General features: G+C 34.7%; 1 protein-coding gene across 5 annotated transcripts in view; it reads right to left on the reverse strand.

The window, feature by feature from the left end:
• Window positions 1–25,684, reverse strand: part of Sugct (succinyl-CoA:glutarate-CoA transferase) — a 738,758-nt gene that overhangs the window by 359,168 nt on the left and 353,906 nt on the right. For all 5 annotated transcript variants that reach the window (XM_063233933.1, XM_063233931.1, XM_063233934.1 and 2 more), the window contains exon 12: window positions 7,525–7,627. In XM_063233933.1, coding sequence (XP_063090003.1) covers window positions 7,525–7,627 — 103 coding nt within the window. The remainder of the gene's footprint in view (window positions 1–7,524; window positions 7,628–25,684) is intronic.

Here is a 25,684-nt window from a genome sequence, read left to right on the forward strand (position 1 = left end):
CAACTCAAGACTGATCAAAAGAAACGAAAATCACTACATACTTATTAAGGGAAAAATCCAAGAGAAAGAGACAACAATCATAAATATATATACAAGAAATATCAGCACAGCCAACTATATAAAACAAACCGTAATGGGTATGAAAAATCAGCTAAGCACTAATAACACAATTGCAATAATGGGGAACCTCAATACTCCACTGTCACAAATAGACAGATCAACAAGAAAAAAAAATAAACAAAGACTCAACTCCATGCAATTAGGAAAGATAATGCATGCATCTTTCATTACACACACACACACACACACACACACACAATATTTGCTATTATTGTCCATGTGTTTTTCCAGTTATCTTGAAAAATCATTTTCTATAAAAGTTCAGAGAAACATCCCACTGGTACTGACTGCAATCAGAGTAGAGCAATAAATGATCTGGAAATCACTGATGTAACAATAATCAGTCTCGTCAGCCATGAATAATTATGTCTATACATTTTTTCAGGACTTTTATGGCTTTTGACTAAGTTTTGTACTTTTCTGTATGTAGCTTCTTGCATTTTTTTTTCAAAATCCTTCAAAAGCAGTGAGTCTGAAAGCCCTGAACTCTGACAATACTTGCATCAGAAAATATTGATGGTTTTGTCTGTCTTCATGCTATTAATATACAAATCACTTGTTTGAATAAAAGCTTTCCTTTTAAGCTACAAAAAGTTGAAATTCATCTAAAAAGCAACAACTGATTTAGGTGACCACCAAAAGGAACTGAGCAACAGAATACATTGTTATTAAGTAAGACTTTTAAAGAACAAAGTTCTTATTTCTAAAATCAGTGATTAGTTGAGGGATCCTAATGAAAATTGATATAAGTAGACAGTGTGAAAACATGGAGAAAAAAAACAAAGAACATATACCAGATACTACCATCATTGGCACTTCACAGGTAGCAGAAAGCATTTGAAACACTGGTGTCCGAATTGAGATATCCTCTAAGAGTAAAACACAAGTAGACTTAACAGATCACACAAAATTTCAAGTGCTTCATTAATATTCTTTCATAGTGCCAATTGCATTTTAAAATATAATTCAAAGGCATTGGGTTAAGTAAGATGTATTATTAAAATTAATTAAATTTTCTATTTCATATTTGATTTAGGCTTGGTAAAAGCCAATCACTGTATTATATCCACTCTGAAATATTTTGCAAAAGTTCAGAAAATACACATTGCATATATCGAGGTTGACAAATGCACTGCATGCTTGTTTAACTGCACACACAGGACAGACAGAGTGACCAAGACAAAGACGAAGACAAAGTGAGAGATTAATTGAATATGACAGCAAAACTCTGATGCTCTCAGATCACACTTTCATATTAAATAAACATTAAAGCTTGAAATCCTATAATATCTTTTTTCTCAATATTGACAGGGAATTTAATAATAACATGGTAAACTGATTATAAGGAGTATTTAGAAAGATAGTTTTGGCACTTTTCAAAAGCTAAACATTTGCAGTTGTTCAGCATTTAAACTTTTGTTAAATCATTAAATAGGAAAGTCTCAATGCTTTATGTTGATTATTTATTGCTTTTAAAAAATATTAGGGCACTTACATGTAATTCTATGATACCAAATGCTGTCTACCTCAGCTAGACTGGAACCTGCTAAGGGCTTGACACAGTATCTTTTTGACTCACTGTCTTCCATTGTCCCACCCCATGACAAATACCTAGCACAAGACCAGAACACCAGAAGACCATCTTTACTACATATGGACTGAAGAGTAAATGGCTAAATGAGTGAATACACTATCATGGTCTCCCTTTTCCCCAAACCATGTCTTCCATCTTTTCTTAAAACAATCATCAGGGCAATGTCTAAGGCATTTCAGTTGGATATCTAAATATAAGTAAGTACCATACCTAAATAATTTATATTTAGTATGATAGGTCATAGGAGTGCCTCTTCAAAAGGGGGACCCAAAGTTGAAGATATGTAAACATTAAAAAACATGCTATTCTTTTATTTTTTTTTCTTGTGGTTCTGGGAATTGTACCCACATTGAGCTTGTCTTCACATTGAGCTATCTCCTAAGACCTCCTTTTTTTTTTTTATTTTGAGACAGGATCACCCTAAATTGCCAGGCTGGGCTCATACTTGTGATACTTTGGCCTCAGCCTCCCAGAGTGCTGGGCATTAGAGGCATGTGACACCATGTCAGGCTGTAGTAATGTTATTCTAAGCCCTTACGTTACATTCAGCATTCCAGTGAGTTTTCTCTTATAAATAACACATATTTTTTTACATTAGGACTCTTGTTAATGAATAAACTTAGGTATTATTGTCTTTTACTATATATTTTAATAAGAAATACTCTCAGCTTTTATTTAATCATCTAGCTATTAAATGCTTTAAATTTTTCTCTAAAAATTGAAAATACCATACCCAAATATAAGAAACACATACATGAAATACCTGAACATATGTATCATCTAAAATGTCTTGTACATCTAGAAATAAACATAAAATGTATTTTTATATCTCTCTTGTCTACTAGCAAATAATTCTACTAGTTTATCTCATATCTTCATCAACAGCTTTTTAGCTACAGGAACCACTGTATGAAGATATTTCCCATCAGCATTACAGATAAGGGTATAATTTTGCTTGATTTGTATAACTCCCAGAGAACTACGCAACTGCATTTCAACAAATCTTAAATAATGTTATCCAAAGGTGACTGATCTTTAAAATGTGCTGGTTTGTGTGTGTGTGTGTGTGTGTGTGTGTGTGTGTGTGTGTGTGCGTGTGCATGCGTGTAGCAAAAGGGATTTGAAAAATACCTCTGTACTTTGGGATGCTTTTCATGCTTATTTACAACTCTAGATTTTGGGGTACTTTTGACACGTATATGAATATCGAAGGTCTTTTTTCCCAGATACTCAGATACTTGCCAAAACAGTCTAAGACAAAATCACTTAGGGAATATGAACTAGCCCAGAGATTAATAAAATCTCCAACTTCACAAGCTTCCACAAATAATGAGATGAAAACAACAGATAATTTTCAGCCATCAAATATTTCAGTACCTCACTTTCTTTCTATGACATATTTATCCCATATGAAATATTTCCAAAAGGAGTTGTAATGGCCTTCTGGGACCGGAAGAATAAGGTTTCTGTAGAAAATGTTAAGTTAATTTTGATGGTGATGCAAAGTTAAGGAAGAGTTGTTAAGGGATGGCTTGCCGCCACAGGGTGGAGTTTTGTTTTGGTATCATTTTAGAGTCTGCAGGTGTTTGGCACCAGTGAAAATCAGGGCCAGCTGTGATATTTCAATAATTCTGATATTTCCCACCCCATAGTTCTCAGAAGTGATGCTTCAGGGTTATGTCTTACACCTGATTATTCAACTTGTGTGGTACAAATGGGAAGATTCTGTTAAGTAACACCAGTTTTGTGACATTTTTGCCCTCTTTCCCACTCTCAGGTCATGACATCAAGGACAAGGAAAAAACACTAATCAAAGGCTCTGATCACTCATATTTTTTAACTGAGCAGTTCAGTCACTGATGAGGATACAGTAGAATAAGCAAATATACACTCTTAGGAAGCAAAAGCCTGAAAGCAGTCTGCTGAATTCTCTTTTGATACTCTGTGTAGATAATGATGCTTTCAAACCTTCTCGGTGGTGACATCTATACCTACATTCACAGGAATTTGAAAAGTTTCTATTAAAAGCTGCATTTTCTTTTAAGTTTGTTTGGGTTGGAAACCCTCAAACCACAATGTATTTCATGCACATGTTCCCAAGGGTATGTTAAATAGGACCATACTGAGGTCATCGAGTAAGTTTTTGAAACTTTTTAAGAATTCCTTTAATGTACTGCACAATCTTGGCCTGATTAAAAGAAGATATTTTAAGAAAGCACTTGGAAAAATGACTGGCTATTAAAATCTACAGGCAGATAATCTATATTATACTGTATAATGCACGGAGCTTTGCCCAGATAATCTGTCATTGAGGGAGGAAAAACAATAAAGCTACTATATCATTTCGAGTCAAAACTCAGAATTATCAGTAAATGCAGAACAAAAGCCCCTGTAGTATTCTTGATTGACTTAACAATGGATGGTTTTAGGATGAGTGTAACTGTATATAAATCTAGCATTTAATCAGGGGATAAAAGGTAGACAATCATCCATCTATCCAGAAAATATATATCATCTGTTGTTTCAGTTCAGTTTAAAAAATCAAGTTTTCTTGGAACATGAGATCCATGATGAAATTGTTAGGTTAGCAATAGTTTCTACCATCATATACATTTTTGTTGCCTACCCAGTTTTTCAAGATGCAAGTGAAATTTAAATGATCTACTTGATAAGTAGGCATTCAAAATTCTTTTTTATTCCTTAGGGGTTCCCAACAGTCTCTTTCTCCCCCGGCTGGACATACCCCTTTCCGCTTCATCAAAGCCTTCCTTCCTGCGCCATGTTCCAGGCCTTGTACTTCACCCAAAGTAATTTCCAGTTGAATGAGCAGCTGTGCTGGCAGGACGCGCACATGGAGAGCCTGCTGCTGCGCCAGCCCCGTGTTCCCACATCTGAGCACAAGTGGCCGGTTCCTTGTACCCAGGGCCAAGAAACTCTGCAGCTCATCAGAGGAAAGCAAGATTGGCCCCCTCAAACGGAAATCATACTCACAAAAACTTTCATGGAAAATGAAAAATAATAGTGTTGTCAGTAATCAGAAATGATGAGGAGTTGAGACCTTCCTGGCACAGAGCATGGATGCTTCTTCTTAAGAGGACAGTAGAGTGTGGTATTGTGTAAATGATCCCATCCGGGTGGCTACACTGGGTGTGCTTTTATCCATTAGGAAGGTAAATAACAAAGATGTTTACATCAAGAATACCACCATACAGCCAACTGTCATAACGCGATCTTACACATCAAGCACCTACTAACAACCCCTGTGCAGTTCTCTTGATAAACATCTCATTTTATACTCTCAACAGTACAGAGATATGATCCTTTTTCACCATTTCACAGTTGAAGAAACTAAAGCCTAGCAAGTTTATAAAACTGTTCAGCAATTTTGACACTGTTGTCTTAACTATTATGTTATAGTCAGTTGTCAGAGATTACTAAGAATGATTCAACAGGCCCTAAAGATAGCTTGTCAGCCCCGGTTGAGTATAGCAGCCACTTAATCATTTGGAAAATCTACAGTTTCCACAAGTAACCAACTTATTCATTTGCTGATTTTATACATGCATAAATATTTATCATGTACCTGCTGTTTAAATCAATTTTTAATTTGCTTTTCATAGATGCAAAGGAGACTAAACTTACACTAAACTTCTAACACCTAGTACATAATAAATTCACTAAAGGATTCTTGAATAAATGAAATAACTTTCTCTATAGTCATTTTTAGAGGTGTTCTTTACATTATTTTAATAACCTTTGATTTTCTGATTTTTTTCACATTACACATTCCTTTTAAAATTCACAATTTTATGGAATTCTTTCTAAAGAGTTATAAACACTTCCAAGTATAAGAGAAAGATAGTTCCCTTTTGTATGGAACACAATTAGAATATTGAAAATTTACAAGGTCAACTCTGCTTATTTCCAAAATGCAATAGTAGTATATGATTCCAGTCTTTCAAAAAGTCCAGATAAATTGCATATATGCATTTTAGTATTTAAATGCCAAGGAAAAATGAAACTATGTATGAAAGAGAACAATGTTCCCCTTGCTACATGAGTATAATTGTCAATATCACTCACAGTGCAATTAGGTAATTTGATATTACAAGTATAACAAGTTTAATCTACTTTTGAGTAGCTAAAAGGGAAATCTGCAGAAAGTTCGGGTGTAGTATGAAAAGATGGTATCTTAACTTAGGCAATATAAATATTCTTCATTTGGTAAGTAAACTAAGTATGAAAATATGCCATAGGCAAAAATAGAAATTTCTTTATGGGCCCAAAACAGTTGAGACACCAAGATAACAAAGTTCTCTTGTAGCAATTAAACTGAATTACAAGGGAAAATTAGGTATGCAAATCCTAATTAGCTTATATTTGTTCTGACCAGCCTATGATCTGAACAGTTTTAAGGCGGCAGGAAGAACTTTAGATCAGAGCTTTAAAAAAGAAAATAGTTGCCGTCAGAATACACCTACAAAGATTTAATCCTAATTACTTGCTTTGGAGACCTTACACATATGACCAAACATAGATAAAGCAATAGAAATGCTGACAGAAAAATTCTCAGGAACTCTCTCTAGGAAAATGTGCCCTCAAATGGAAATAAACGTAAAATCCTACACACTGGTATAAAACAGCTTAAAACAATGGTTCATTTTCATTCAAAGTTACAATGTGGTTAAAAAAACAGCCTTTTTTCTATATTTGGGATGTGCACACAGTCATCTCATTGCAAGAAATCACCAGGTTTTAATCCAGTGAGCTTGTGCTGCCTCTCAAACTCACACAACACACAACAGGTCAGATCTGTTATCCTACATCGATATTCACCATTGTTTTATCATTAACAAAACTCATTCTTGGCAGAAAATAGCACAGAGTGGAATTTATGAATTCAGTCATCTTTTCTCTGCAGTGAATATTATAACTACACTCCAACACTACTATACACTCCAATTTCCTTTTAAACAGATACAAGATTAAGGTACCAAAATTACGCAGATTCGTTTTACATAAAGTTCTCCCTCCAAAGTTATGTTCTGTTTTTAATAACTCATTTCAGTAAAAACCTTCCACTATATAAATATAGAGACCAATAAAAAATTTATAGTTTCAAAATGTTGGAAATTGACAAGATATATGAATAATTATAGCAAAATTTACACAGAAAAATAAAGATCTGCTACATTTGGGGGTTAATATGTGAATATAAGATATGGTTAACTGCTTGTCATTGTGTTGGTTGAAGTAGTAATATCAAAACTTGACATTAAGGCATCATCAAAAAAAAATCATGTGAACCATGTTATAGAAGGAATTTTTTAGGGTGACCCCTCTTCCTGGGCCGAAGAAGGAGGTTCTAAAGCACAAGTCTCTCTTCAGGTGAAATTTATGCTGCACCAATAACAAACTTTGATCAAAGCATATGAAAACTTCTAATTTGCAGAATTAAACATGACTTACTTTTTTTAAGACAGTCATATATGATCAGAAATGAGCTATGACTGAAATTTCTCATATTTCTTTCTACAAATATTCTTTGAGAGCCTGACTCCAGCCTCTAAATTGCCTGTATTTCTTCAGTGGCTGATGATAGAATATATTAGGTCTAACAGATGAAAAAAAAAAAAAAGTATGTTTACAGACAGCCAATTCTAAATGCTGATTCATTTCATATCCACAATTTGAACATTTCAGTGAAGTTATGTTATGTGGCTTACAGCTTAAGATCAATGACCACTGTATGCTTGTACAAATCAGTCTGGAAAGGAAAGAGAAGCAACCAAAAACTTCAAAAATCAAACCTGGGGCTCTGTAAATACACCCTTCATGTTGTTGATTGGGCCATAAGGGATCCCGCAGCCATCAAAGAGACACAACCACATGGCAGTCGTTTGTTCTTCAAACCTGAGAACAGACCAACAAAGGATGCATGTTCACACTCTAAAAATGCCACATGACCTCTTCTTTCATGTCGGTCCCCTTCCAAGTAACTAACAGTGACAGAGTATGTTTCTTAGGCTTTCTTTACTCTGAGATTTGAGGGAAAAATATTCACATGAAATAACTTGGGTGACCCTACAGAGGTAAGAGCAGCCACCCAGGCCTCAGGATTAAAAACCCAACTATCAAAGTTATAATTCCTCCTGTTTCTATCTCAGTATATTCTTTGACAGAGTCTGCTGGAAAAGAAAACACTAGGTAGAAAATGGTGTTAACTGAGTTCCAAATGCAGTATTGAACAATCTACACATATAATAATAATACTAACACAATTTGAGCATGAAGTCATGAAGCTAAATGTTTCTAGGTCTCAGGCACAGTATCAGGTTAGGGAGAACACTGATATTCTAAAAAATCAATTGTTTTAAAAGAAAGCAATATGTAAAGTACAAAAGAATCAATAACCACAATCATTGACCTAAAAATCAACATTAACTATTTATTTGTTTGCACTGTAACTTATGAATTAGAACTCTATACTTGGAAAACCAGTATTTTAGTTTAAGTAAGCAAAATTCAAATTCGTTCATGTATTTTATCTCTTTTTTGTTTCTTCTGTTTTTTAACATTGGGCTTGGACAAAAAAGCATATTTAATTTATTTTTTTCTATTAGGTCTTAAGGGAAAAGAGCTAATTCATCAATGAGATTTACTGTCCTTTATTTCTTCTCTGTTAAAATGTGAAACACAGAAGCAAAATCTTAGATCCTAATAGACAATGCAATCGTAATTTCTAATATTGGAAAATTTTCAGAATGATTAATTGTCAAAATAGCAAACTACTGCTAGTAAATAATAATCTAGGTATTAAAAGAATTTTTTAAAATACTAGTTAAAGCAGATTATTGCCAACAAATAAAATGCCTTACTAATCTAAAAATGTTATTGGAATTATAGTTCAAATATTTAATTCATGATATTCTCTTACACATAACCAGAATTCACCTCAGATACTCTATAAGACATATATAAGTACAGAAACAGTATCATTATATAGAATACATTATCTCCTTTGATTGACTTCTATTAGATAAAAATAAAAGAAAAAATGAAATTTATGTATTCTATTAAAGAATACTATATGAACAATGATATTCAATCATATAAATTTTTACATAAAGAGAAAATAAATATTTTAATGAAAATAGTGTTACATTTCGCTAGGAATCTAATTAGTCCCATCTACACGTGTATTTAATGAGTGTGTTCTATAAACCAAGCATTGATTCTTATCTTTAAATAGTGTCTCCTTTTTCTCTCCAATTTAACAGATAATGACTTCTCACTATTCAGTCTGATTTTGTCCCAGTAATGTACACTATCTCCACTTAGTACACAATAAAATCCTTCTAAAGATAAAAACTATTCTTTCTTCAGATATCATAGTTCAAGGTTAAATGTCTTGTTTCGAATCGAGTCTTCACATTCACATTTTCTTTTCAATGACTGTTAACATTATCTCCCAGCTGAGACGTCCTAAAATAGACATGTATATTTATCAGAATGACATATGCTGAAAGAATAAAAGAGATTCGTTGACTCTGGAGGCTTTTCAATCAGGGTGTCGATTATTTAAGTTTTCATAAATCGGGTGTTATAATGGTTAGTTTGGTAAATTTGCAAGACAAGTGAATTCATCTCCATTGAACTCACCCAAGTGACCTAAAAGGTCTGCACAGAGAATACATGTCAGTATCCAAACAAACCCATGACCACAGGCAGCCAGCAGAGAACTTAGGGGAATAGTTGAAGTTTTAGTATTTATATAAGCTTTTCCCCACTGGGCAAAAGAGAAGGATTTATTTCAAACTATGGAAAACAACCGATACACTTTGGAAATGAGACTGGGGGAAGAGGCCATATCTAAACAGCAGGGTGACCACTGTTTGTATCTCTGCGTGGGTGTGGGTGTGGAAGGGTTCCTTAGTGCCGCAAACTCAGTCACTCAGAGATGGAGCATGCTACATTCCACCGCTCCCTGAGGACAGATTCATCATTTTCTCCTGAAAATCTATCTCTCGATCTAAATCTGATGTGGAATCCTTTCCTTTATGCAATAAAAAAAAAAAGCTGTAAGCATATGTTTTTATTAACCACAAAAATTCTGAAGAAAGATGTGTGGGGGTTGATCTAAAACACTCAGTAAAATCAAATCCTGAAGATAAGCCAAAAAGCATGTCCTTAGATCCGGTTTAGCAAGCCTCTTGACGCTAGGGCTTTCTATGCAAGAAAGTTATTTGGAGCCTTATAGACAATCTAGATTTAATTGTGACCCTGATAAATCAACCAATATATTTAATTCTAGATTTTTGTAGAACTTATCTGATGCCAGGATTATTATAAATCAGATAGCATGATTTAGACAGACAAAAACACCGCTACGTAAACGTAGACCAGACTGTAACTTTCCTAATTTCAGAATTTATCTTAAAATGGACCAAAAAAACTTCCTTAAATTAAGTTTTAAGGAAGCTGAATTTGCAAATGATGAGAAACTAAGATATCTGGGTCATAATAACAGGAGTTGGAAGCAACAGTAAACACTGGTAATTCCTAAATGCTAGTCACTAAATTTAGCCTATAGTTTGTCAATCTAATTCTCACACCATCTTACTAAATATGTGCAAATATAGTAAAAATGTGTTATTTTTATTTGACCAAATTGGAAACTCAGGTTTGGAATAATAAACTTAGTCAAATTTAGTTCATTTTTAAGATATGAGGTTGCCTCTGAAGCTGAGATTGCTGAACTCCAAAGTCATTTTCTAATATACAAAGACTGTAGCAGAATACATTTAGAATGTACAGTTCACATGTTGCATGTATTATGTATGATTATATATAGTCTTAAACAGAGAGCAAATAGTCTCTCTTTTGTATTAATATGCTACTTCACGTCTATCTTACATACTTCAACATATATCTCCATACATTAATATTCATTCACTCCGGATGCATTTAGTTAAGAATTTGCTTTGTGTCAGCCATGGAGATTAAAACAGAGAGAGTTCTTAGGTTCAGGGATCACAAAGTCTGACATTTAACACAGACAGCTATGGAAACAGATGATTTAAATTCAGGATGTTAAGACAGATATGAGCGAACAACTTACAGCTGAAGATGCAACCGGACTAAGGGAGGCAGGAAAGGACTCAAAACGGAGGTGGCATTTGAGACAGGTGCTGAAGGATGGATAAGAATTTTCCATAGAGAAGACGGGGAAAAGAATTTCCAGGCAGACAGAGCAACATGTACAAAGATCTGGCCTGGGAAAAAATGCAAGCTCCCCTGTGCTCTGTGTGGCAGAAGGTGACACGAGAGATGGAGTTTAGAACCAGGGTAAAAAGCATCTTGTCTGTTGTACTATCAGTATTGGTTTTTTTCTGGAAAGAATGAACCCAGAGAAGTCTTTAGGTAGAAAATTTCATTTTCAGCACTGATACCGAGGATGGAATGCCATAGATGAGCCTAGAGACAAGGAAACTTTACAGGCGACGTATTGTCTCCTGATGCATCTCTAATCTACCAAGTCTCCCGTAGTACAATCATGAATAAGTTCTACTTGAAAAAAACTTTTCATGATAACTTTTCCCTTTTTAGTTACTATTCTGTTTGCTGAAGCCTATGAAATCTGTCTTGTTCACCAATACCTTTTCTTACCCAGTTGCCGGTGGACTTCAGTAGTCATCTGTCAGTTTTCAGAGTCCTCATTCTTTATCCCTGCATAGGACTTCATACCCCTGACTATTCTATTGTTAAGTCCTGTGAAACTCCTTAGACATTTTTTTTTTGTTTCCTTAATACCTCTTTAGACATTTGTTTCTTAGCTTAATTATTTAGTCAGACCAATATTCTTTGTTATCTTTTACTCACTGCTGTGGTTTAGGTAAGCAGCCCCCAAAGGTCCATATATTGAAGACTTGGTCACCAACCTATGGTAATGTTGGAGGGTGGTGAGATATTAAAGAGGCCAAGCTCAGTGGAAGGAAGTTAAAGCATCATGGGTGTGCCGTGATATACGGCCTCATCACAGGTACAAAACTGACTGGTCAACTGACTATATGGACTAGAAACTCTAAAAACAAAATCCAAAAAAGAAATTCTTTCCTCCTTAAATATTGATTACCTCAGGTATTTTGTCACATTAACACAATGCTAGCTAACACACTCACCAAAGTGATAACGTCTCTGTGCAGATGTTACTCAAATCCATGCTTTGAGACGTGGCCTGTTTGCCAGCTTCCTTTTTCTAGTCACCATAGGATAATTCCACTTAAATGCACTATCATACCTACAAATGCAGCATCTTCACAAATGACTTTCTCATTTCCATTTTCTTCAAACCTAGGATTCATCCCCTACCCTTGCTAAATCTGAACACTTGTCTTCCCATCGTTGCTTACAATGGTCTGTTTGATCAATGTTTTGAAGGTTAAATTTTATTCCTCCAGCTCCACTATAATTGTCATAGTCTTGACTTTTGATGTTTCACATTTAGACAGTGGTGATAGGTGGCTTAAAATATACTGCTGCTGGCCAGGCATAGTGGAACACAGCTGGAATCCCAGTACTCAGAGGCTGAGGCAGGAGAATTGCTGCTGTGAAGTCAAGGCCAGCCTGGGCTACATAATGAGTTTAAGGCCAGCCTGAACTGCTCAGCAAGATCCTGTCTCAGAGACAGGAAATATATATATATATCCTCCAATATTCCTAAGTACCTAAGTCATCAACTGTAGGTATGGCTCAGATCTGTTTACCTCCTTCCCCAGAATCACTATCTTCTCTGAAGCTAAAGAAATACACTGTTTATTGATTATCATATGTTAAGAAAGAAAGAACTGATATGAATATTTGGGAAAAACAATAGGTTGTCAATCACATTAGCGTGAATTAATGTGGTAAACCATTTACTCCTAAAATCTCCCTAAGACTAGGTTGAATCACACACTAAGGTTGGCAGAAGGAAAAAAAGCATCTTCTTTTCATTCCTCTCTTGCTAAATTATTTGCTCAATTCTAAGTAGTGCTGGGGAAAATAAATTTCAAGTTCCAAATAACTTACTAAAAAATGTTTAAAACATGATGTTTCAATTTAGGGACTGCCTGTGATATGCAGAGAATCATAAGATCTCAAGAATTCAAAGGACCTCTAAAATTCATTCTTTCCTATGATCCTACAAATCATTATTTTATGTATACTGGAAATATTTCTAGTAATAGAAAACTCGCTGGAAGCCAGGTTATCAGAAATATTCAAACACAGGAAGCATGCTACAGCAGGAAAGGCATGAATTTTGAAAATAATTTTGTTTGAATAGGCCAAAGTATGCAAGCACCTCCTATATATATGACCTTCATAAAAGTACCAGTTAATAACTAACAGTTTTTCAAACCAAAGCAGATATCTATTAAGCATTTGCAAAATAAACAGCTCTATACTAAAAAATATTTACATTCACTATGCCAATTAATTCCACAACAATTCTACAAGGGGAGTATTGACACGTGTTCAAATGATAAGCAAACCAAGATTTACACAATTTTAGCAATCATTTGAACTTACACAAGCATTGTGTAACCAAGCAGAAATTCTATATGAGATCCAAAGTCCACATGTTAACCACCAAGATCTATTGCTTGACTTCTGCCATCCAAGTTCAGGACAGAGGACCAAATAAAGCTCCGAGTGATGTGTTGCTGGGAACCAGTTCCACAGACAGCCTCAGTGCTATGATAAGTAGGAGTGTTTTGTAACAAATAGCACAAGAAAAGCTTCACATCTATTACTTCTAAGCCTATGAGGTAAGAATCCTATGATATGAAAATCCTATCAGTGTGAGAATTATGATCCTTAGAGTTGAGGAAACCAAGACATAAAAGAAGTCAATAAAGCAGTTCGTGGATTAGAAGGTGCAAAGCTATCAGTCGATGGGACTCAGGACTGGTTTTTCTCTAGATTCTCTATGGTAGACTCAATAGATGTTAAAGTTTCCATCAGAATGCAGCGCATGATACCACCTGTAAGCCACTGGTAGCTGAGCTACTGTCTGTCCCCTGCGTTTGGGGGCAGGAGAGAGGGTCAGGGACAGCTCTGTACTGGGTTAGTTGCCTAGGCTACCACCATCCCTGACTTCTTTCCAGCTGATTTCCTTCAACTCTAGGCCTCCATGGTGTATCATACCATTGGCAATGATTCTCTGAACCGATCTATTTAAGAGTACTGTGAGAAAGGATAATTCTTATTTTGAAGAAGAAAAATTAAAGCATTCCTGGGACTAACATTTCAAGCCTTCTCTTTTGGGCCAAGAGTTCGTATCACCTCATACTGTGTCAAATAAAGAAGATAATCAGTCAATTAATCAATAAAACTTTTTGAGAAGACAAACAGGACTTCAATTCTAACCTAACCTCACCTGGTTTTGTGATTTATATGTTGTTAAGTTTGCTGAGCCCCAATTTTCTCAGTTCTAAAGAAATTAAAATAGTTATAAATTGCATACCATAAGTACCCAATAAATGGCATTTAATAATAAAAACAATAAAATACCAAGAAAATTCAGGAAAATTCTAATAATTCATATAGTAGTCTTATTTCTAAACATCTCTCAGATATTTTATGGTTATAAAAGTCTAAACTTTTGGGACATCTGAAATATAACTATATGCTTATTTGATGCTATTTATTGTTGTCATGTATTTGTTTCTTTTTTGGAAAACATTTGTGCTTGTTCTGATGACCAGTGTCAGGAAACCCACTTGATGCTCACTATTTTGTAGCAGGGAGTGACGATGCAGAATTTCAAGTGGAACACGAAGTCATAAAGCATTTTACCAGACCCACAAACTGGAGACTTCAGGAACAATTTAGAGAGTACCAATGTCATCGTAGCATCTGTGAATAAGCCAAAGAAGTTAAAAAATATTTTGTCTCATCCTAACTGTGGAGAATAAGTTTAAAGTTCCTCCTGTAAGTGATGCGAGGGATGACTGCCAGGTCTTCTGCTGGATCCTTTTCTGGATGAGGCTCATTTTCCTCAAAGGTCTGTGTGCCCTGGGACAAGATCTGGTGACTTCAAAATCAGTGACAGCAACTTGGAGCAAATGAAATGTTTCCTTTATCCTCATCTCCTGGAAGAGTTTATGAGATACCGAAAGACTCACGATTTTCAAAGTTCTCTTGCAAAGAATGGGGCAAGTTAGTGACACAGGTAAAGTCACAGACGTCTTGATTTCATGCATGTATCTCCACTTTTGAGTCAAAAGAGAAGAGTATTTTAAAGCAAACTATGAATGAAGACTCTTACAAGACTAAAGCTAAATCTTCTCACTCACTTCCCACATGTATATTAAGGACATTCAAAATGTAGAGTATTAAAAAGGGTCTTGTTTTCATTTCAGAGAGGTTTTATATCATATGAAAATCCAAATGAAACATACTAACATTCAGAAAATAATTTTACATTACAACATTTTATTTTCTCCTACTAATGGTTCATTACCTCCATTTTTTTTTTTAGTATTTCTCACAGTGCTTCCATGGAAGCTTATACATGTGGTTAATCATATAAGATTGAGACCCTAGGCCATATATAAGAAGCAAAACTGTTAATTCATCAAGCTCAACCATCCCCAACTTATATTTCTCCTTGTCAAATTACTCCCTAAATATGTTGATACCACTATCAACTTTCAGCACATTCCATACTTTTGCCAACTTTTATTAAAGGTTTATCAGTATGATAGAAGAGGATTGTGTTTCATGATAATTTTAAAACATACTTCCCACAAGAAGAAATTAAGCATAATTTCATAAATTTAAGGACCATTAGATGTTAGGTTTGTTTTGTTTGCTGCTTGTTCATATCTCTTGCTTGTTTTTTGTTCGGACTGTTTGTCTTACTGACTTAACAAGAATTTTTGCATCAGGGCTGGGGATTTAGCTCAGCAGCATAAGTGCCTGCCTTGCAAGCAGGTAGTCGTGAGTTCGATCCCCAGTACCAATAAAAAGGAAAAAGACAAAAAAAAAAAAAAGAATTTTTGCATAGTCTAAATACAAATCTTATATCAACTATTACCATTTGAATGTCTTCTCCTAGAATATATAGTTTGTCTTTTCACATAGAAAGTATTAACTTTAACATAGACATAGGATGATTCTTGTCCTTTGCAGTGTTTACTTCTTATGCTGATTTAAGAAATAATGCCAGTTCAGAAGCTTACTGTGGGAAGCTAAATAAATTAACACTTTGAAGGTGTTTAGAATAGTGCAGGTCACAAATAGGTGCTAAGTACCTGTTCAGTAAGTAAAACACTAAAACTTTGGAGAGTCAAACTGTTGGTAGGAATAGGGAAGAGACTGGAACAGTTTTAGAAATAAAGATGTGGCACAAAGCTGCATTCCATAAGTTAGTTGGAAATGTCCCTTTAGACAATTAGGATAAACCCAAGCCAAACTAATAGGACGCTAAGATCCAGGCTAGAGTCTATAATTGAGTAACTACAAACAGGCCTGTGACACTTCTATAACCTACAGAGAAACAGCTGGAATTTGTTGGTCGGTATTTCTACCGTAAACAAAATCACAGATTTAACATTTCCTGTGATTTCCTCAAACCTTATTTCCTCTTAGAAATCTATCTCTACATATTACTGATAAATTATGATTAAAGTTATGCTTTTCCCCTGAACATTTTCTAGCTCTCTCTGTTGTCTGCATGTCAATTTGTATGCCACACAAAAGATGGACTGAGAGTCCATCCAGAGTATCAAGTCACTGCCTTCTCTCTCAAAGTCACTTAAACTCTTTGTATAACTTGCTTTTAAACACATCAAGATGCTAGCTGGAATAGCCACTGTGTCTTTCAAAGTCACGCTAATTATTGGCGCATTAGCAACTCCAGATCGTACCAATTACCTTGCACAATTCAGAAATAAATTTGTGTGCAGATTTTAAGTAAATAACAGATTGTATAACATCATGCTAGGAGTGAACAGAATTGTTCTTTCTATTAAGGACAAAGCAGCATCATTGCAAACAATTGAGAAAATCGCCCACATTGCCTAGGCCCAGTGATATTTTACACTAGAGGCAGTTTATAGTAAAAAGTAAGCCTCTTTAGTTAAGATTTCTTTATGCAGAACTAGTAGTAAAGCATACCAAATTACTATAGGAAATTTAATGAACACCAAAGGAAACGTAAAATCAAACATCACACAGATATAATTTGTATATTTCAGCATTTTGTATCAAAAAGGATCACAATATTAATTTAGCAACCATATTTCCATGTCAGGAAATTTTATATATTATATTGTTTTAACAGCTAAAAGATATTTATTTTATAGGTCTATTGTAAATTTCTTAAGCGAAATCCTATTAGATATTTGTTTTATTTTTGTAGGGCTTGCGAATACTACTATGATAAAAATTCCTACAGCTAAATCTCTACACATGATCTTATTCCTATGATTCATTAGTAGAAATAAATCTTTTCAGTGGACATAATTTAAAAATATTTTTATAGTAAGTGAACAAGTACTTACTAAGTTACTTCTATATGCTAGGCATGGTCTAGTTTTTTTGCACTAATACAGAAAAAATCCTGATCTTCATGTAATTTACTTAGGGAGAGTTAAGTAAGCAAAATCTATACTGCTACAGAGAAAAATTAAACAGAAAACTCCCTTCTAGTAGGAGTTATACTTTTTAACAGGTAAGTAAAAAATGTCTTCATGAAAATAACAATAATGTTATTTGATTATAATAATCAAATGCTCAGGCAGATTTTCTTACCAAAACTCAGTATTATTTTTATGATTTGATTTGATTTGATTTTTTTCCAACAAGGGACAAGGTATCACACTATTAATGTTTTTGGTTAGTTGTATATTTACAAAATATCTGATTTTTATTGTTTCAATGATTTACTATTAGCTTTTTCCTTTTTCATATAAATGTATAAAAGGCATTTTACATTAGTTACAGTAAGCCAGTTTTTATTACTTACCTTAAATTTTTATTTATGATAGATTGAATATATAGAACTTGTAGAATAATTCTGGGTCCCAAGAATACAGCTGATGATAGTATTAGAAAGTCCAAAGCTTTTCATTTGCTATATCCCATTAATTTGATTTTCATTTGCTGTACATTTTCCTGAGATTTAATCTCAGACTAAATATCTTAATTTTATTATAACAAGTTATAATCTTTTTATTTTGATGACACTGCCCCAATTTGGCCTCTATACTTAATGGCTGCACTATATTTATGTATCTGGAAGATGAGAAATACAGTTATTTCATATTATATGCTTTCCCTTTGATTCTCATTTACTCATGTGTGTATGTAAAGGAAGCTCACTAACAATCTTTAGGTCACTATTTCTCTAATGTCTTCCATAGTTTTAAGTTCATTCTCTAATAGGCCAATTAATCCCTATGCAACCAACAATCCCATTGCCACCAACAAAAAGAATAAAATACTTAAGAAAAGACAGAGAAGTGAAAGCCTTGAGAGCTGGTTTTGGTACTGTAAGTCATCTTCCTCTCTTGGTCAATAAGATTAGCACCCAGGTATAGAGGTAGATCTTGGCTTGTTTCCTTTATAATGTTAAACATGGGCATCCTACCACAGCCTCTGTGCTGCTCCAGGAAAAGCACCCTATCTCTTCCCCTACACTGGCTAATAAGTAGTGGCTAGCTTGGAGTGGCTTTGTCTCCACCCATAATGAGACACTGGCCTCCCAATCCCTCATGCATTACTAAATTTGCATTGATCTGTTTCTTATTTCATCCTTTTACTGTACTTCTCATACAGGAAGTTTGGGATCTTGGCCAGATGCCTGAGATACATAGGTAGGTAGACAGACAGACAGACAGACAGATATTTGTACTCTCACATTCATTTCAACATTATTCACTACAAATATATGGAAAGACCCTAAGTAAGTGCCCAACAATGCCTGAAAAGCTAAATAAAATGTGATATGTATGCATGCATATACACATTGGAATATTATCTTCCCATAAAAAAGAAATCCTGCCACTTTCAACACAAATAAATGTAGCAGGCAATACATATACTAAATTAGACACAGAAAAACAAATCATATATATAAACATGCATCTTTATTATTATATTCTATGAGACAAATAAAACACTAATACAGCTTATATCAAAGTTAGATTAGGTCAGCCCAGTCTTATTTTGAAATCCAATTACCCAAGGGGGAAATGGAGAAATGTCAATCAAGAAGAGTGAAGTTTCTGTAATACAAGATGAGCGAATTCTGGAGATTTACAGAAAAAAGGTAAGTATAATTAAAAATACCATACTGTGTACTTGTACACAGTACATTGTATATTTTCAATGCTTCACCGTGAAAAAATAGAACCTATCTAAGGTAATGAATTTATAAATTAGTTTGACTGTGCTGATTATTTCACCACATATATGTATATCAGATCATCAAATTATACCCCTCAAATCTGTATAATTTTTATTGGCCAAATACAATTCAATCTAAAAGTAACCATAGTTCTTCAAGTAGGGATTTGTTTCCCTGATGGACTAGTTACACGATCTTAGGATGTTTTTCTTAAGTTATTTAAGCCTTAGTTTCATCATCAATAACAAAGTACATAATAATAATAATTGCTTTGTAAAGATTTTTTGAAAGTTAAATAAATATGCGACATAAATTTATCTCAGAGCCTAGCAATGGCATATGTACTAAAATTAACATTAAGTGTTGTTACTTTGGGGAGGACCATTGTGACAGTTCTTCCTCTAACAGTTGTTTGTCATCTAAGGACTCATCTACCTGAGAGAGTAATAATTAACCAAGATCACTTGACACACACATTCAGACTATCAGCAACATATTAAACGTAATCTAAACTCAAAAACACGGTACTAGAAAACAACACACCACAAAACACCACCCTGCCACCCCTCTTTAATTTCTTATGTTTTAAAATCCTGTTTTTAATATGTCTCTACTGAGTTTAATTTAAACTTATTAAAGAAAGGAAATTTCAAATGAAGTATGAAAATCTTCTACTTTACAGATTTACCCATTTTTTTCATCTGGTGCCTTCCATGCATGAATGGTCTTAGGAAAGAGAACATAATTGTGTTACTGTACATAATAACATGCTAACATGAAAATGGCAAAAAGAAAAGAAGACACAGGAGAAAATGTGATTTGTGATTTGAAAAGACTCCAAAGGAGAAACAGATTTTCCTGGCAGTTTCCTCAAGCCTGGAAACCCAGAAGAGATGTCACCCAATCTCCTGTTGCTGGTCAAGGCCTAACAACTACTGAGCAGGAGTAAACAGTGCTCCCAAAAGAAACTCGCCTATGCTGGGAAATTTCTAAAGGAGGACTCTGGCTTCTCCATCTTTCTGCTCCTGTCCCACTCTCCTCAAGCTCACCCACACTGTTCTCATTTCCCCAATGGTGAGTGTAAGACTCTTCCAGGTGAGAACTAATGCTATGAATATTATAAATTGACCCGTGCAAATTTGCTCCCAAAGGTCCTTGTTGAGTGCTGAGGACTCATGCAATGTTCTTCTCCATAATGGTCCTTAAACATTTGTAAACAATAGTCATGCCTTTTTACCAAACTCTGTATTCCTCTGTCCTTTACCTACTGCCCAGTGGCATATATATAGCATTTAAACAATCTATATACCACTTACTAGTACAAAATAACATCTTATTCCAAAGAAAAAAATATGAAGATAAATAATCACAGGGAAACATGCTTAGATCTACTTGGCATTTTAAAAATGTAGATTCAGCTATTTTGAGGTATCATGATATGTGTTTAAAAGCTTCAATGGGTGGTTACATATTGCTGGGGTGCTAGGGGTGCTATGGATTAATTTTATTGAAAATAGTCTGCTAATAAGAATTATACATCTGTTCATTAGGTTGGATTTCATGAATCCATTTGTACAAAGATAATCAAATCATATGCTCATAATAGTAATAGAAAAATTTAAATATCTTAAATGCCAAAAATAGTTAAATTCTTTAGTTAACTAAGACTTTTTATACAATAGATCAGTGTATGAGTAATATAAAGTGAATATATAGCAAATATATACAAAACACCTATACTTTAAAAGCAAAAACAAAATTCACAATTTTATGTATATATGACTATATATAGTTATACATATACATTAATAAAACTTCAAAAACAATTTGGAAAGATACACATAGAAATATATGTCCATCAGTTAGGCTGGTGGTGTACACCTATAAACCAGCATGCTGGAAGGCTGAGGCTGGAGAATTACAACTTTTGGGCCTAGCCTGGACAATTTAACAAACCTATGAGACCTAGTCTCAAAAAAAATTGCTAGGGATATAAGTCAGAGTAAAGGCCTAGGGTTTTATTTCTAATACTGCAGGAAACAAAGACAAGACAGGACAAGGCAAAACAAGACAAGACTGTATAGGACAGGGCAGGACCAGACCAGACCAGACCAGACAGGACAGGAGAGGACAAGAAGAAGAAAAGAAAGAGAAAGAAACAGAGACAGAGAGAGAGAGAGAGAGAGAGAGAGGCACAGAGAGAGAGAAAGAGAAAGAAAGACAAAGACAAAGACACAGAGGGATTGGAGGGAGAGAGGGTGGTAGTGGAGGGAGGGAGAGAGGATGGAAGAAACTAAAAAAGGAAGGAAGGAAGGAAGGAAGGAAGGAAGGAAGGAAGGAAGGAAGGATCCATTATATTCTTTTTTTTCCAACATTTTTTAAATGTTAAAGAAAAACAAAAAGGCAACTATGAATACATATGGATCCCCATTAACCCTAAACACTACAGGGCAGGAAACAATTCATTCTTGTTTCCTTGTGGTCGCCTCACACCAAGACACTCCTGAGGTCTGATGGCTGACATCTTTATGGACTAGCCAATGCGCCAGCCACTGGTTTAAGCACTTTACATAGATTATACATTCAATCAGCCCAACAATCCCGTACCATAAAGACTACATCATCCTCACATAGACCAGGAGAGTGAGGCACTGAGAGGTTTAAGTGATTTGCCAAGGTTATGCAGCTAGCAAAGGACAGGATGATAACACAGACAAGATGAACTCTGGAATCATACTCGGCTCACCTTACCCCACCTCCATGCTATACCACCTCATGAAATGGAAAGCAAGGACAAGGAGGACTGAATGTGTACATAGGCAGATCAGTGGATAAAGACATCAACTGATTGGTCAGTCTATCAACAGATTAATTATTTGTGTTCGTACCCTGTGGAAGAGAAAAGTAATATATGGGGCACCCACCCCCCCACCCCCTGCTCTGGTACTCTGCTAGGTATATTTGTGACTGTCTCACTGACTCATAGGAACAGAATGCATTGTCACTGCTCATTTCAGAAGACAAAGAAACTGGACTTTGACAATTTGAGATCATTTCTTAGAAAAGTCATCCTAGAACTCAAAATAATGATAGTGATAGTATATTTAGCATAATGGACGCTAAATGTGTAATTTGTCAATGAAGGATTTTTAAGTACTCTTTTCATGTTTAGAAAAGGAAATATTAATAATTACTAGCTAGTATAGTTTTGTTAAATGCAAATAATGCCAACCCAATCTTGCTTTTTTTATTGCATTCTAAAGAGATATATGATGAAAATTATACGGAAAAACTATTACTGGGTTTTCCCAAAGTTACTAAAAGGTCACCAAAATTATCTTCATGGATCTTCACATGCGAGGAATCTTCGCATGATGACACAGTTGTGGGAATGCTAAGGCAGGCGAAGCATGGCTCACCTAAGAAGTTTAGGTTCGCTTTAGGTAGTAAACATGGTTTCTCCCACTGAGCCTAAATGAGGACTGGAGGATGTCATGTTAGATTTATGAATACCAAGAAATTGGTAGAGAGTAATCAGGATTACTTAAACAGAGCTGATTTTGTTTTAAACAAAAGGAGTAAAAAATGCATTTAAATCCAAAATTAATAAAGGAGAAACAAAATTTAATAGAAGCCACAGACTAAAGGGGTTGGAGTGGTAGTTCATTCTTAATGCAAGTGAAAGTAAGTGACCAAGTTGGAGTAAAACTTAAGACTTCATTAACAGAACTGTTCCCTAAAATGAATTAACCACCACCATACTGTATGACTGTCCTGCTGGGCCTCTGTAACAAGTTACACCAAGTGCTTGCCATAAACCATAAACTCTAGTAGATTCATTCATTTGATAATCTCAATATTTTTAGAGATAGGCATCATGACTATTATCCCCAATTTACAGATGAAAAATCTGAAACACAGACGCTACATAACTTGACCATTGAAATATCTTAACAGGACAAGTCAGGATTGAAAATCTGAGAAGTTTAAGGCAAGCTGAAATCTGTCTTAACCATGACTCTGTTCAGTTTGTCTCATCCTCAGACACTGACAGTTGTAAAAGCTAGCAATGCTCCATCTCATGTCCCCTGACCAACCGGAGTTCTGTGAGTTTATATAGCTCTTTCCTGCAGATAGTGTCCCCGTTCATGTTCCTGGGCCTCCTCTTTGTATGTGTCTTTTTCTATCACTGTGAAAGATTGTTGGACTATAACAGGGGTACCCCTCAAACCTCAGAGAACAGGAGATGGTGAGTAAACGCCCCAGCACCCCCACACTCCAATGATACGAATCTCAAGTATGATCTACACATTTCAAGTATCCTCAGATGACAGAGCCCCAGCCACTCATGAAAGCAACAAGTTCATCAATGCTCATCTCTCTCACTTTTCCCTGGCTCATTTATGATTCCTGGAATCATCTTAGTAAATCAACTACACCCAAGACTCTAACTGACTTACATTTTAGGCAATCCCAAACTATGATACTACCCTGTGCTGTTTTTGAATCACTCTTAAATCTTTTACAAACTCTAAGTAATTACATAATTACTTAATTAAATTAATTTAAAAATTGAAGCAATTTATCTTTTTCAGCATAGTATAGATAGCTCTGGCATTAATTAAACACTCTTTGATTGTTTTATGTTATGAGTTAAACTGTAGCTTCACTCAGAGGATTGGGAGGAACTAGCATGACTTCCTCTAGGCCACCTACCAAACCAACTAGTAGCAGAGAAAGAGAAGGAAGAGAAAACCACAAAATAATGGAAGAAGACTATGGGATAGAGATTCTGAACTTAATCCCCACAATTCAAATGAAATTTAAGACTTTGACCAAACCATCTATGAACTCGCAGCATCAAATTGTAAAATTCGCTCATTCTCAGCAATAATTCTGAAAAGAGTCAGTTCCTACAATCACTTTTTTTTTTAGATATTCCACGAGGGGATATTGGCATTTAGAAAAATATGTCAAACCTGAATGCAAACTGAAAAACTACTTTTTGCCCTTGCTCTGTTTTATTCCTGCTTCTGTATTTGTAGGTCACATTTATACTCTTCGAACCCCAGGAGCACATTAAGGCAGTGCTACACAATGCTACTGGTACATCAGTAATGCTGGCAAGCTACTGCCTCATAGAACAAATAGTTCAGACTTACAAGCATGTTGAGAATGGGAAGAATAAAGGCCTTTGAAAGAAGGCAACTAAATACAATCTTACATTTTTTTTATTACACTGAATAAATAGTAATTTTAGTCTATTGTCATATTTAGCTGTTATGTGAGTCAAGGGGTATATTTAGTAAAAATAAGGTAACCCACTATCAAAACATCATTAACATTTCTCAAATGTATAGCTTTTGCATGTTCATGTCGCTTTAAGATACTTCATATGGTTACTGTTAAAACAAGTATGTAAGTTTATTGAATAATACAGTAAACAACCACAGAAAGCATGCATAAATTGTTAGTAGATTCTGCTACTAATGGCAGAAGTCATTGGTGTACTGTGTTTCATCAAACATCCTCTCTCCCCCTAAAAAATGATAAATTTTGTAGCACACAAATTAGAGACATGGTCTTTTTGCCTCTTACCAAGTTTATACTTTCTATCCCATAAAATGTCAAAGCAAAGAGAATATACAGCTTTCTCAATTAACTTGTGAGGGAGGAAACTATAACTGAAAATAAATAAAATTCTATACGACATTATTATAAAAATTTAGTCATGAATCCAGAGTACCATAAAAAATTAGAAAATAGTTACAGATACCTTTCCTATTGATATTCACAAGCAGTTAAAGTTAAGAACATGAATATCATTGACAAGAGCCATTTCCATAAATGTAATTTTTTTTTTACATGTTTGTTTTTTACCATTTTGACCCTCACTGACAAAGACTTAGAATAAAATTGGTGGTGTGCTTACCAGCTAGATCATAACTAAGTTTTGGGGTTATTTTTTAAACACATTACAATATATTAGCATATATTGTGATGTTAGCTTTTCAATTATTGACTATGAATGGGCTCATATTAAAATTTGAAAACCCAGAGAGGAATATAAGACTGTTATAATAAGAATCACCTATGTTATCCAGAGGAAACTAAAACTAAAATTTAGGTTTCCTTCCTTAGCAACTATCTTCCTTGATATCTATGGTAAATTCATTCTAGAATTCCGAGGAGCCTCAAGTGCAAGGGCTTTATGCAAATGGCATAGTACCTGCTGTTAACCTATGTACTGTATGTGTTTTAAATCACCTCAAGAGTATTTACACTATCCAGTACCTTTTAAATAGTCATTATACCATATTGTTTAGGCAATAATGAGGAGACAAAGTACATGCATCGACAATTCAAACAAATTTTTTTCTAAGATTTTATTATCTGTAGTTGGCTGAACACAGAGATACGGAGGGCCAACTATAACCTCTAAGTTTGCCTTTTAAACTAATATTATACAAGAATTTCCCATAACAGATGACAATTTTTCTTGTATTAACTTTTTAATGAAATTGCAAACATCATTGCAACAGGGTTATATTCAGAATTTAACCAATTACAAA

The sequence above is a fragment of the Cavia porcellus genome, unplaced genomic scaffold (genome assembly GCF_034190915.1).
Source record: "Cavia porcellus strain 051 isolate PalLab524CR breed Dunkin Hartley unplaced genomic scaffold, mCavPor4.1 scaffold_23, whole genome shotgun sequence".
NCBI classification, from domain to species: Eukaryota; Metazoa; Chordata; class Mammalia; order Rodentia; family Caviidae; genus Cavia; species Cavia porcellus.